The following is a 15,794-nucleotide window of genomic DNA, read 5'->3' on the forward strand; positions in this document are numbered from 1 at the left end:
AAGGTTTGCAAGGCTCTTCATGAAACTATTATGCTTCTCCTTGGTTTTTCTAGCTTTCTACTCAACCCTATCTAACCTCTCCAGGATTTCATGAGTTTGCTGCTGCTGTTGTAGCTGCTGGGGAGGAGGAGGTTGCTGGTACGGCGGGTATTGATAATCCTATACTGGGTATCCAGTTGGATAAACTGGAGGGTAAGAAGAAGGGTAAAGATGATGGTATTGAGCAGCGGTAAGGTAGGGATCCTGGTTTCCATAGCTGATGGATATCCCGATGTGTTTTCAAAAGGGTTATACCTAGAAGAACCTGGGTAAGTCGGGATAGGGTTGTCGAAACCCATAGGCGGCTAAGGTGGTGCAGAAGAAGCTGGCGGAGGATCAACCTCCGGTGCCGCGTTCGACGGCCCACCCATTTGGGGGTCCTCTGGAATAGGAGGGTAAGAACTCGAACCCTGTGGAGAACTAAAACGAGGTCCTCCTCGCACTGACATACGTGCGTTCCTCCTTTGCCTCGGAGGCTCGGGAGGTGGCTGAGGTGGCTCCTCAACAGGAAGTGGTGGAGGTGAAACTGCCTGAAGCTGGGGCTCATCCAAGGGAGGTTGAGCTGGTGAGCTATGATACGATGGAGTAAAGTACCAATCATAGGTGGCCCATTTCTCCTGAAACGAATCGGGCCCACAGTATGGTGATCCCTGAAATGGAGATCCACTTGAAATGCTTATTGGGTGGCCCGGCGTTCCGGTCTGCATTTCCGGATCTGGATCATCGTCCATCTCCATTTCCTAAGAAAAATGGTCCTCAGGGCCCAAAGGGTTGTAGCCAAGGAAGTCGTTAACATAATCATTCGGGTTGAACTGCCCCGGGGAATAGAGGGAATCCGAATGATGGAAAGAATGTGATTGCAACGAGTGGTATGATTAGTGAGATTCGTGAGAGTGATGGGATTGTTGAGAGTGGTGCGAGTGTTGGGGCTCATCTGGGATAAGTGGTCCAAAAGATGGGTGAAAGGAAGGTGAAGAGCTTAACGAGACAGAATGTCTCGCCGGCTCAAAGGAGTGACCCCACAGATCGTGTGAGTCAGAACTAGAAAGGGACGCAGACGGAGTGCGTCGGTGAGATGGTCCTGCTGCTGATGGTCCCCCTCGCATGGGACCATTTCCTCTTCCTCTAACTCTGGGAGGCATTTTGATGAACTTCCTGTCAAAGCAAGAAATCAAAACAAAATAAAATATAAATAGCAAAGGAAAGTTAAGAATAAATCCTTGGTCATTTGCCTAGACTCGAGAGTCTAAGGAATGTGCTTATTGTGTCATTGAGATTAAACATAGAAGGTTAGTGTTTAATTCACTCAATGTTGGCTCTGATACCAACCTGTCACACCCCGATATTTCCACATATTACCGGTGGGCCCGGTGGGGAGTATCGTGACGTAGTTGATATCATCATTGTCAATACACACAATATTATAGCACAGCGGAAGGCTTGGTGAATAAACTATTACAAACCATAATGTCTGAGTGTTCGAGTTTATGAATATACAGAATGGAATGTAATAAGATCCACAGGCGGATCATAAATGTACAAAGAAACAAAAACAACAGACTTCAGGTATCTTATGGATTTGCAAGATCCTCTATGACACCCTATAGCTCCAGCCTATTTCGAGAAGTACCTGTCAATCAGCCTTTAAGAAAATACGCCAGTTTACACTGGTAAATACAATTTAGCTGACTCATTTTGAAAACATTTATGAAAATTGATTTGAGTACACATGGCACAAACCATTTATAACTTGGGACAATCTTTAATAAAATCTTGTATACAGTTTTACATGTTTGTCATACATGTGGGGCCGGTTTGGAAGCCGGACATGATTAACTGACTCACCAATTATAAAATCCACAGAGGAGTTATCCCCAACTTGTGGGTAATTGAATATTTAGCATTTGCATCTGTCAGGTACATGCCTGTACCCCGTGCATAGATCGTGGCCATTAATAACTTAAATGAGCCGAGGATATCCAGGACACGGTCGTGTTAACCCCCAATGTTTATGTTATCAAACAAAACAGATTAAAATGGGTTATGCAAATTTATTAATCACAAACCGATTAAATGATTTCATACCCGACCAAGCGGTATTATTATAATACCGTATCCCAAGCCCGTATAAGGGAAAATAAGTTAAAACTATTTACCTGATGCTAGCAGTAAAATTCCTAAAGCTTTTGAAGGCACCTTCTACTGGAAGCTATTTAATCTGTATAGAAGGTTTATTAACCTATTAGGATGCTAACGGGTCTTTATTTAAGTCAAGGACTTAGACCGGCTAGCTAGAAGAAAACCTTACAGTTCTAAACGCTAGATTAAGCGGAGACCGGGATAGAATGTGATTTAGACCCGACAAGCTTGGATACTTGTATAATATGGGTAAACTAAACACATTCTAGAAAATGAGATTTAAATGATAAGGTTAAGCCCGTTTCGGCTATTTTACGTAAACTAGTCATGTAAACCGATCCGAATGCATAAATGCGTAACGGGTAACCAAATAAATTATATACAGGTCTTAATCATTATTATGCTCAAAATATGTTAATATATCAGTAATATATTAACATATATGCCCAAAAAGTAATTTAAACCAAAATAAGTCCCATAAGGGCATTTTGGTAATTTTAATGCCCATAAAAGAGTTTAAATACTAAATTGAGTTCCAGGTCTGATTTAATCAGTAAAAACATGCATTTTTATAAGTTATATCAGTAGGGTATTATATATATGTGAAATATATCTTATATAACCAAACTATGCACCGTAGGGGCATATTGGTAATTTCACATAAGCTTTAAAGGTCAAAATAGACTTCTGAGTTTAAAAACTTTGGCTTACTGTATAATTATATAATTTAGCTTAAAACATCAGTGGGTAATAAGTTTTATATGCCAAAAATAGTTTTGACCCATACTAGGTGCTAAAAATGCTTAAAAGTTGGTTTAAAGGGGTTTTCGGGTTAAAATAGGAAATCTGAGTTTTTGATATGTTTATAAGGTTCAAAATATTCTATTTATCATATAGAATCAGTAGCAAAAGGTTTGGCATTGAAAAGTTATGTAAAACTCATTTTATGCATGAAAAAGGGTAAAACCGACAATTACCGAAATCAAGCTATAATCCTATGTTATGCTCAGCCTAAAAATAAACAAAAATCTTCAAAAATCCCAAAATATTATTTTACATCAGTAGGTAAAAAGTTTGGTGCCAAAAATCGGGTTTAGATAGGCTTTATGCTAATTACGCCATTTAAGTAATAAAAACTCCTTAATTACGCTATTGAGCATAACTCATATTCTAGACCTCAAACTGATGTCAAATTTTCGGGACATGTCTAAATATCAGTAGCAAAGGTGTTAGTCCATTCACATTGCTAAAAATCTCAGTTGTGTGTCAAAAGGGCGTTTAAGGCATTAATAAGCATAATTACGATCAAGTGCATATAATTCAAACCACTAAGCATCATGCAATATAACTCCAGAGGGTTATACTACTAAGTAATGTGGTCCTAATGGAAGCTTAAAACATGGAAGAATTAAGCTTAAACGGGTCAGAACTGAAAGTCAAAACAAAAGTCAAGCTTTTGCGACTTTCGGTTATAAACTGACCTTAGACTATTAATTGCCGGGTTAGGACTGATAAAACATGTTTAATTATTAATTACCAAGTCATTAGAATGTTAAAACATAATTAAGAACCTCTGGTTTATTAATTTTAATCATTTTTGCAATTTCTGTCCAGTTTGACTTTTTGTCAAACTACTTTGACCCGACAATAGACCAGTCAAACGAGATAATTAGGAGATGCCCTTTTAAGGGTTAATCACCTACACTAATGTGGTCCAAAAACTACTTTCAATTTGATTGGTGGTTAAACTATAAGTAATTAAAACGAAAGTCAAACTAAATTTACGATAAGTTTGACTTTAGAGTACTTAAGCTAATTAAAACGATTAAACAAGAAATTAGAGGCTTACTAAAGGTCCAAGCAGTCTTTTCTACACTTCAAAGTCTTCTCCTTGTCCTAAGAGAGCTCCAGATGTTGTAGATTAGCAAATGTTTGCAAGAGTGCTTTGGAACTCAAGAACTAGCTCCCTTATATAGTAAAGTCCTTGAATCTAGATCACTTCCAGGTGTAATGGGACATCCTAGGATCACCCCAGGTGTCCTAGTTGATGAATTAAACCGACTTATAGCTCCTTAGGTCATTACAAACTAGGCTAAGGCGGTGGAACAACCAAAACCCGCACCTGGCATGAATTTTCTGTTACTGGCACTCTCTGGCGGGCCGCGTAAGCCATACGGGGGGGGGGGGGGGGGGGGTTACGCGGGCCGCGTGACCTGTCTGAACTGGTAAAACAAGTTTCGATGTTGGCAGTTTTAGTCCCTTGTGCTTTTAAACCCTTTTTAACTTTATTTTTGGAAATCAAGGCCCTTGTAGTTAGTTTGTTGAAGTCCAATGATGTGTAAACAAACTTCGTTAAGCTCGGGTTCGTTAAATATCTCTATGAAAGCAAGTTTCGTCAAGTTGACACTTATAGCCCAAAGTCTTGAAAACATGCTTAACAATATCGGAATCATGTGAAATTTTTATCACTTATTCTTGGGAGTATATTTGAATATTTCGAAGCCACGGTTTCGTTAAAAGGTCACTCAGAGGTCAGAATTGACATATTGACACTTTAACCCTTGTAATTTTATAATCTTCCGATTATTTTCACAAACGGCTTCTTATATCCAATTGATCACCCGTTTAAGAATATTTTCTTCACGTATGGTCATTCAGAGGCACAAGTTTGGCATGGACACTTTCAGTCCATTCGTTTACATATTTTCACTGTTTGTCAACTTTAGTCCTTCAAACTCCATTTTTCGCATATTTAGAGTTTAGGACACGTGTTTATACCTAATTGGACACGTTTTTACGTGGTGTTACACATCTGGTCCATTTGGCGACCGTGAGATGTTATCTCCTGACCAAGGTACCGATCAACACTCTGGGCTATCCGGCCGATAGACGATCCTCCATATTTACTACCACAATGCTGCTTTTTCCAACGTGTGACAAAATAATCCACCAGGCATAGATGGAGGCCGCACGGACAAAAAAATAAATAAACGATAGAGGTAGAAAGATCAGCCTTCGTGAAGTGCTCATAACTCTTGCCACGGGCCGCGGTGCACGTGCTAAAGCAACGATGCAAGTAACGAACTAACGGGTCCTGAACCAACTTTGCGCCTGTGTAAAAACCGGTGGGAATCATATATGGTAATACGGTTCCTCTGAATCCAGGCGTATTGAGTTATACGCTTCCTATAGTGTACTTGAAGTAAAACTTTTCAGACCAATGATTAGGGAACCAGAGGAATCATATACGACAATACGTTCCCTGGAGGAATCATATAAGGAATCACCCATGCCAGTCATCAGTCACCCCATGTCATCATGCATCCTGCAGTGTCAGAAGTCGCATTTGCTCATCCTGGTTACGCAAAATTCTATCGAGAAGACAGTTGGTTGACCAAGGCAACCTAATCGCACGATAAACTCTTTGTGGATACTAATGATCCCTTCTTCATGCTGGGCGAGACCTCAACATCATCATGCCCGCCCTCCTGCTCAGCCTATCATTAAATGGGCTCTAGTTGGATCTTGGAACAAACGTTATTAATGTATGCCTCTAGTTATTTTATTAATATATATATATATATTAAAAATAATTCGAGGCAACCTAGTTGAACCGAACTGAGCGGACCTTTGCTCATGCTCGGTTCATTTCAAACCGAATTGATCCGAACCGAGTGCTTTTTTCAATCGAGCTGAATCGAACAAGCAAATTCCGAACATTTTTTGATCGAGCATCTGTAACACCCCAAAACCTGAATGTTAATTTTGAGCATGTTTTGTTTTACTCGATGTGACATGGTAACTAAGTTAGTTAACTTAGTTATAGATATAAGATAAATATTAGGAATGGAATCTTTGTGACTAACAATTAACAAATTCAAGGGTTAAAAAGAGGATAAATGGAAAGTGTTTTATTTAAAAGAATGAAGTTGTGGCAAGTATGGGAACATGGTGGATCTTGAGGGACTTAGGGTGCTAAAATAGAAACTAAATTTATTAAATAAAATATCACACACACAAGATGTGTGTGTGCGTGACTTCGATCAGGAGAAAGAGCAGAAGGATGAACCCTAGCTCTCAAGAACATCAACACAAATTCAGCCCAATCAGAGCAAAAATCGAATGGAAAATCATGCATGAATGAAGAATTAGCATCACCCAACATTAACAAACATGTGGTAAGTTGTAGATTGGTATTTGGTGAACTTTTAAGAAATGGGTTATGAGCAAATCCGTGAAATTGTATGAAACTAAGCATGAATGGGTGTTAGAATCATTAAATAGAATATGTGTTATGCAAGGTTTTGAGTAATTTGATGTTTTGGGGTGAAACCCACTTGTAGTAGTAGAGATGATGATATGGATGATTATGCATGTTCAATACTTGTGTGATGTTGATATTGATGTTGTATGTAATGAGTAATTGTTAGATAATGGTATAAAAGTTATATGATTCTAGTTGAAATTGATGATCTATGTAATGAACTAGGAAGAGTATGCATAAAATACTTGTACTATAGGCTTAAATGATGGCATGCACACCAAGTGTTTGATGAAATGCATAGGTGGAATTATTAGATGAGATTGGATGTAAACAATGAATGAACGTGTATAGGAAGTGATAATGGTGTGTTGAATAGTGAATCAACAACAGAAGTGTGCTTTAGATATGATTCATGTAGAAGATTTGAATTGCTAGTATCATGTGGTAGTAGTATGCTTTAGGAGTGGTACCTTATGCTTAAATGATACAATGGACACCATGTGTTGCTGGACTTTCTAAATATGGCTATGAATTAATTGTGAAAAACGTGAATGTATAAGGAAGAAGAAATATTAGAATGATGATTTAGGTTGGCGAATCGTGGATTATGTTGCTACATGTAGGATTACATAAATACTAGTATGAATGGAAGTTGTTATGTGCATGTGTGAAATCTAGGTGAATGTGGTTGTATGTGTCTTACTACATGAGCGTGAGGCGTATATAGTATAATGGTTATGTTCTAACATGCCACGATCTGATGTATGTGTGTATTTAGATTGGAGTTTAGGTTGCTTGATAGTTGACTTTCTGAAAGTCAATGAATGTAGAAATGTTGTGACTAGGCTTATCCAACATGATTGTGTGATTAGGAAGGTAATGTGATGCCTAATAGATCACCATGTGTTATTTGAAGATATGTTAAATTATGTGGAATTGGAATGAAATAATTATTAAAGTAGGACTTGTGTATGTTATAATAGACTAGTTAAAGTCAATATGACCCATGTGTTGGAAATGGATGTTATTACGTATGAGTATATATGCTAACAATGTTGTAAATATGATAGCTTGAAAGAGTAAGAACCATGTCAAGATGGACCATATCATGGGAGGCAAACGGGTCAAAGAGGAAGCAAAGAAACTAGCATAAACATGACGAGCACAAGGTAAGTGACTTCCGACTCACTTCTTAGTATGCATATAGAGTTTTTATGGTTATGAATATGGAGAAAATTATGTAAGGTTATGAAATAATGGAAGTTTTAAGATAAAGTATTGATCTAGTTAGACGAGGGTAGATATGTAAGTCGAAGGTATTTTGATGTGAATAAACGGGTTGAATAAGTATGTATAAGTATGGTAGCGGTAATGAAATTCATGAGGATTAACGACCCGGGGCAAGGATTCTTAGTCTAATATGTAGGGAAATGTTTTACGGACAATTAGAAATAAGTTTCAAGTGAAACGGACGCAAAACGAGCAAGTTATGTGAGTTTTAGTTTTTAAATGGTAGGCTGAACTGGGCTCTACCATAGCTTACGGTAGCCACCGTAAGCTACGGTAGGTTCTAGGCCTTTCTTCCTGCCGTATGGCAGTAGATTTGTACCGTAAGGGTTTGTGGCCACCGTAAGCTACGGTAGCCACCGTAGCTTACGGTGGAGGTCAGGTGCACTTATAAGATTTCGTAATCATTCGTTTTTCCTTCGATTTCGGGCCCCATGAACCCATTCCAAGCCTTGATAAGTTTTTATAATGCACCTCAACCCTACCAAAGGGCTTGGCAAGTTACGGGTGCGAATGGAACTCATTCTCAAAGATCTGAAGCATACCCGAATGATATTTTAAAAAGTATTATTGACGTGTGAGTAGTAACGGGATACATGAGTGAGTATGCGGGGCTATGAATTAAGTACGTGGGTACGTATGTGTGTATGTATGTATAGTTTTTACTAGTGAGGGTATGCATGGGTATAGTTGTGATTCGTTTTATATGTGGATGCATGTATGTAGGTATAAATGTATGCTAGTAGGCATGTAAGTATGTTCGTGGGTTTTCAATACGACTGAGTAATGATGCTATTAACAGTGTACCTTGAGAATAAAGTATAATGCAGGTACAATGTTGTAATCTCACCATGGAAATGGATACTCAGACGGAAGCGCCTTACATAGAGGAATGACGGAATGGAAAGTAAAAGAGTATGAATCTTGATACGTTTATAAGGTGTACTAACGTGTGAATTGGTATGGTGAGTGTAGGTTGTACGAGGCACGGAGTATCACTGAGGAGTGAAGATCAAGGATCGAGTCACAAGTTAGATTGTACGGGATGCTCGAATAAGTAATTAGCAAACATAGTTTATGTTTCCATTTCGCAGATGAGATCTATTGATGTAATATTGTAAGATTGTCACTTTTAAATGGACTTCGAGTAAATTAAGACATTTTTAAATGAAAGAAATTTTATGGTATCAATTTCCGCTGCGTCTTTTCAGTAAAAGCGTGTTAGGGCGTTACAAGTTGGTATCAGGGCCATGGTTTGAGGAAAATCAAGTATGTGGGGGTAAATACTTGAACTCAAACCAGAGTGCTCTTGTGACAAGGAACCCGTACAATCCAAGACTCGTTCAAAATTTAAAGATAGAAGCTAATGTAAGTGTGTATTTAAGCATGTATATTATGAAAAACTAACAATATGTTATGTGAAGGGTAAGCATAGTTGTTGGAGAGGATGATCTGCGAGTACAGTCTTGGACCGACACCAAGGCAAGTAGTATGATAAATTGATTCCAGGTATGTATATTTAATATGTGTAAGTCATGTAATGGTAAAATCTAGCAAGTAAAAGAAATATTTTAAGTGAAATATAATAATGGAATGACAATGAAGTTTTGAAAATGTTACACGTGCCGAAACTTAATTCTTCAGACATAAGGTGACGATTACACGAAGACACGAAACTAGTATGCGGATTGTGTACCTGGCCAGTACACAAGAAACATATGACGTTCGTGAGACCGTGATAATTGTTACAGGTATGTCCGCTAGAACTAGGTAGTAGGTGGACGTGGGGGTGAAGAGGAATGTAAGACTTTCAGGAATGAAAGTATGAATGATATGTTAGAATCCGCGAGACGGATTCGAAGCATGAAAGGAATGAAAGCATGAATGATGTGCTAGAATCCGTGAGACAGATTCGAAGCATGAAAGGAAAGAAAGCATAATGATATGTTTGAATCCGCGGGACGGATTCAAAACATGGAAATGAATGAAAGGTGGAATGAAAAGTCCGAATTTGTAAGTAAATGGGACCGAAGAAGTAAATATTTTTTTAGCAGATATTAACTAAGCTATGTTTTAATTTTTTTTTTTTACTATATATTTATGTAAATGCGTTGTATGCAAGATGGTTAGAAGGGCAAATGAGTCACACGGGTCAAATGGTGATTACCATTTGAACCCGGTATTTAATGTTTTGATTGTTCAAGTCTTACATTTGTAAGTAAGCATAATGCATGATCATCCAATACCACAAATTGGAAAGAAATAACCAACACAAGGAATGGATAACGAGTTAATGGAACCAACTTGCATCGGTATGTGTAAAGATTATGTTTTTTATAGGAGCTTATAGCTCGACTTGAGGAGGATGTGTCAGGAGTGGACAGTTGGTAAGCATAGGTCAGAATGTAATTATAAATGGACTACCGAAAAGTCAAACAAAGTAAATGGATAGTTATTTAACTAGTATTAGTTAATAGTATGAAATATTTGATTCATTAAGTAACTAAAAACCGACGAAAGCTATTATGGTAGCAAGAAACCTTAGTAGAACGAGGTAAGCTTGAAAAGAGTTACTTGCTAGACATGTAATTAGATTGGCTTTTGGAAGTTAGAATGAATGACGGTTATGACCCAAGTGAGTGCCTCGGGTATGGACGAGGATGAAGGGTTTTTGCAAGAAAATGTTAAAGTAATGAAATAATTTTTGTAAGAATGTTCGAACGGAAAGTAAGTACAACGCGTACTATGATACTTGTATAACACTAGGTACTGAGTGGCAGTTGACCTTGAAGAGTCAAATTGCAGATGTCGGTAAATAATTATTTATGAAAGTTGAAAAGTATTACGTAAGAGACGCAATGTGTAAAGTGAAATACTAGTAGTAAGGATTTCGGAATGACATAGGTGATTCAACACTGAATACCATGAAGGGCCGAGTAGAAATAGTATGCCAAGGAATGAATATGTATCGACCTGTTATGAATAAGGAGAATAAAGAAATTAAAATGTTAGGTAATGGTCATGTATTGACCTGTTTAAACAGGTTAAACGTACCAATGTTTTGAGAAATAAGTCGTGAAAGAATTAATATAAAAATAAGAAATGCAATAAACATTATGTTTGAACAAAGTTGAATGTAACTGTGGAAATTCTGATAGAATATATATAAAACAGTAAGTATCGTTGAAAATACTAACTTGATGCTAGGCTTGTTGGCCATGTTCATTTGAACAAGACATTATTGAAAGAACGCATTTAAATGGAAGCTTAACAAGGAACAAGTATGATCAACCCAAGTATCGCATGACTCACAATGAACTGGGTCAATTCGGGTCACAGGCAATTGGATTATGCAATGGAAACGAGGTTAGTAAAACGTTTAGCTTGCGATTATAAGTAAGAATTGGTACGTAGAATGTTTATGGTATGCGTATAGTGATACGCCGACCTTTCAATGAATGTGAAAGTAAGTAGAAGGGACGTTAGTAACGGGGGGTTAGGGTATGATCGTGGTGAACATAATGAAATAATATGTACGATATAATAATAGATTGGAATAATTCGTAAAAAGTGAAAATGACACTAATAAGAGCTCTGGATAAGTTTCCGACCTTCATGTATTTGTGAAGGTAAAGTTTGCTTAATTTAAGTAGGTAGGGACAATGCGTACAATTACATTAATTATGAATAGAAATTAGGCCAAGATTTTGAATGTATTCATAATGTATTATGCACTCTGAATGGGTACAAAGAAAAGGTAAGAGTAAGAATGAGCAAGGTTTCGGGGACGAAACCTCTTTTAAGGATGGTAGATTTGTAACACCCCAAAACCTGAATGTTAATTTTGAGCATGTTTTGTTTTACTCGATGTGACATGGTAACTAAGATAGTTAACTTAGTTATAAATATAAGATAAATATTAGGAATGGAATCTTTGTGACTAACAATTAACAAATTCAAGGGTTAAAAAGAGGATAAATGGAAAGTGTTTTATTTAAAAGAATGAAGTTGTGGCAAGTATGGGAACATGGTGGATCTTGAGGGACTTAGGGTGCCAAAATGGAAACTAAATTTATTAAATAAAATATCACACACACAAGATGTGTGTGTGCGTGACTTCGATCAGGAGAAAGAGCAGAAGGATGAACCATAGCTCTCAAGAACATCAACACAAATTCAGCCCAATCAGAGCAAAATTCGAATGGAAAATCATGCATGAATGAAGAATTAACATCACCCAACATTAACAAACATGTGGTAAGTTGTACATTGGTATTTGGTGAACTTTTAAGAAATGGGTTATGAGCAAATCCGTGAAATTGTATGAAACTAAGCATGAATGGGTGTTAGAATCATTAAATAGAATATGTGTTATGCAAGGTTTTGAGTAATTTGATGTTTTGGGGTGAAACCCACTTGTAGTAGTAGAGATGATGATATGGATGATTATGCATGTTCAATACTTGTGTGATGTTGATATTGATGTTGTATGTAATGAGTAATTGTTAGATAATGGTATAAAAGTTATATGATTCTAGTTGAAATTGATGATCTATGTAATGAACTAGGAAGAGTATGCATAAAATACTTGTACTATAGGCTTAAATGATGGCATGCACACCAAGTGTTTGATGAAATGCATAGGTGGAATTATTAGATGAGATTGGATGTAAACAATGAATGAACGTGTATAGGAAGTGATAATGGTGTGTTGAATAGTGAATCAACAAAAGAAGTGTGCTTTAGATATGATTCATGTAGAAGATTTGAATTGCTAGTATCATGTGGTAGTAGTATGCTTTAGGAGTGGTACCTTATGCTTAAATGATACAATGGACACCATGTGTTGCTGGACTTTCTAAATATGGCTATGGATTAATTGTGAAAAACGTGAATGTATAAGGAAGAAGAAATATTAGAATGATGATTTAGGTTGGCGAATCGTGGATTATGATGCTACATGTAGGATTACATAAATACTAGTATGAATGGAAGTTGTTTATGTGCATGTGTGAAATCTAGGTGAATGTGGTTGTATGTGTCTTACTACATGAGCGTGAGGCGTATATAGTATAATGGTTATGTTCTAACATGCCACGATTTGATGTATGTGTGTATTTAGATTGGAGTTTAGGTTGCTTGATAGTTGACTTTCTGAAAGTCAATGAATTTAGAAATGCTGTGACTAGGCTTATCCAACATGATTGTGTGATTAGGAAGGTAATGTGATGCCTAATAGATCACCATGTGTTATTTGAAGATATGTTAAATTATGTGGAATTGGAATGAAATAATTATTAAAGTAGGACTTGTGTATGTTATAATAGACTAGTGAAAGTCAATATGACCCATGTGTTGGAAATGGATGTTATTACGTATGAGTATATATGCTAACAATGTTGTAAATATGATAGCTTGAAAGAGTAAGAACCATGTCAAGATGGACCATATCATGGGAGGCAAACGGGTCAAAGAGGAGGCAAAGAAACTAGCATAAACATGGCGAGCACAAGGTAAGTGACTTCCGACTCACTTCTTAGTATGCATATAGAGTTTTTATGTTTATGAATATGGAGAAAATTATGTAAGGTTATGAAATAATGGAAGTTTTAAGATAAAGTATTGATCTAGTTAGACGAGGGTAGATATGTAAGTCGAAGGTATTTTGATGTGAATAAACGGGTTGAATAAGCATGTATAAGTATGGTAGCGGTAATGAAATTCATGAGGATTAAGGACCCGGGGCAAGGATTCTTAGTCTAATATGTAGGGAAATGTTTTACGGACAATTAGAAATAAGTTTCAAGTGAAACGGACGCAAAACGAGCAAGTTATGCGAGTTTTAGTTTTTAAATGGTAGGTTGAACTGGGCTCTACCATAGCTTACGGTAGCCACCGTAAGCTACGGTAGGTTCTGGGCCTTTCTTCCTGCCGTATGGCAGTAGATTTGTACCGTAAGGGTTTGTGGCCACCGTAAGCTACGGTAGCCACCGTAGCTTACGGTGGAGGTCAGGTGCACTTATAAGATTTCGTAATCATTCGTTTTTCCTTCGATTTCGGGCCCCGTGAACCCATTCCAAGCCTTGATAAGTTTTTATAATGCACCTCAACCCTACCAAAGGGCTTGGTAAGTTACGGGTGCGAATGGAACTCATTCTCAAAGATCTGAAGCATACCCGAATGATATTTTAAAAAGTATTATTGACGTGTGAGTAGTAACGGGATACATGAGTGAGTATGCGGGGCTATGAATTAAGTACGTGGGTACGTATGTGTGTATGTATGTATAGTTTTTACTAGTGAGGGTATGCATTGGTATAGTTGTGATTCGTTTTATATGTGGATGCATGTATGTAGGTATAAATGTATGCTAGTAGGCATGTAAGTATGTTCGTGGGTTTTCAATACGACTGAGTAATGATGCTATTAACAGTGTACCTTGAGAATAAAGTATAATGCAGGTACAATGTTGTAATCTCACCATGGAAATGGATACTGAGACGGAAGCGCCTTACATAGAGGAATGACGGAATGGAAAGTAAAAGAGTATGAATCTTGATACGTTTATAAGGTGTACTAACGTGTGAATTGGTATGGTGAGTGTAGGTTGTACGAGGCACGGAGTATCACTGAGGAGTGAAGATCAAGGATCGAGTCACAAGTTAGATTGTACGGGATGCTCGAATAAGTAATTAGCAAACATAGTTTATGTTTCCATTTCGCAGATGAGATCTATTGATGTAATATTGTAAGATTGTCACTTTTAAATGGACTTCGAGTAAATTAAGACGTTTTTAAATGAAAGAAATTTTATGGTATCAATTTCCGCTGCGTCTTTTCAGTATAATACTTTTTATTTTTAATCTTTTGCACTTTGCCTAAGTCTCTTACATCACTTGGTGAAGACAAGTGTTTAGTATAATACTTTTTATTTTTAATCTTTTGCACTTTTTATTTGGTTTTGTATTAATGACTTTAATAACTAGTTGCTTATGATGAAGGTAATCTTTCCTTATCGTTTGTCCGTGGTGTCTTGGCATTATTTTACTGTCTATATAAAATAAAAGATTTTCACCATTCATATCTCCACGGTCTATATGGAGATATGTTGGCTACCTGGTCGGGGGTTAAGGGAACGGTTTGGTAAGGGTCTTGCCCTTGTTCAGCGTTTAGAGGTCCTGCAAGGGACCTGGGTCAAATTTAGTAGGATCTCCTTCAATGCCCATAGGTATTGGATGGCGGGGATCCAAACTCTTTGACCCCCTCATAAGTTAACTACTATTAATACTATAACCCGGCTATTTAGGACTGTATCCCTGCTAACTCAGACTACTTAGTCGAGGGTAACGTCACCGCCAAAAGCGGGGCCTACCATAATTTGCATTAATAACTTAATTCATTATCTTCCAATAATCCAACCCTTTAGGATTGTATCCTTGCTGACTCAAACTACTGGGTTGAGGGTAACGTCGCCTTCAAAAGAGGGGCCTACTACAATAACTAAGATAATCTCTTAAACAAGTGCAAAAGTGCGAAAATAATCAAAGGTTATACTAATACACGAGTCGGATCCAAGTGATTCATCTTGTCTGTCTGTTTTTATTTTATTTTTATTTTTCAGCATTTAGTTAGTTTTTATTTTCTTAGTTTAAAACTTTTTCCAACTTTTTGATTTGATTAGACGTTGAGGATAAACCGGTACTAAAAGCTCTTGTGTCCTTGGACGACCTCTGGATCTTACCAACACTATACTACGTCCATGATGGGTGCACTTGCCCCTATGTGTGTTTAGTGTTAGTAAATATCGTGTTTTATAAATTTAAAACTTGGCTAAAAGTGTAAAAAGGGCTTAAATATACATCTAAAAATATGTTACACTACACGCACATCAAGTTTTTGGTGCCGTTGCCGGGGACACAAGGATTTTAAGAAAACTTAAAATCAACGGCCTAATCATATTTTTATCTTTCTTTTTAATTTTTTAGGATTTTCTTAGTTTTTCAGCTTATGCAGAGCTCAGCACGGGCCGTGCCTTGTCGGACACGGGCCGTGCCCAGCATAGTCA

General features: G+C 37.2%; 1 protein-coding gene across 1 annotated transcript; it reads right to left on the reverse strand.

The window, feature by feature from the left end:
• Nucleotides 1-344: 344 nt before the first annotated feature.
• Nucleotides 345-776, reverse strand: LOC110933794 (proline-rich receptor-like protein kinase PERK14). The gene has a single exon (XM_022176998.1). It carries the CDS (start codon nt 774-776, stop codon nt 345-347), a length of 432 nt encoding a protein of 143 aa, XP_022032690.1.
• Nucleotides 777-15,794: the final 15,018 nt, after the last annotated feature.

The sequence above is a fragment of the Helianthus annuus genome, chromosome 4, assembly GCF_002127325.2.
Source record: "Helianthus annuus cultivar XRQ/B chromosome 4, HanXRQr2.0-SUNRISE, whole genome shotgun sequence".
Taxonomy (NCBI): Eukaryota; Viridiplantae; Streptophyta; class Magnoliopsida; order Asterales; family Asteraceae; genus Helianthus; species Helianthus annuus.

Excerpts from the sequence above, each read along its gene's own strand:
- LOC110933794 (XM_022176998.1), bottom strand. The coding sequence starts at position 776 with ATGGAGATGGACGATGATCCAGATCCGGAAATGCAGACCGGAACGCCG.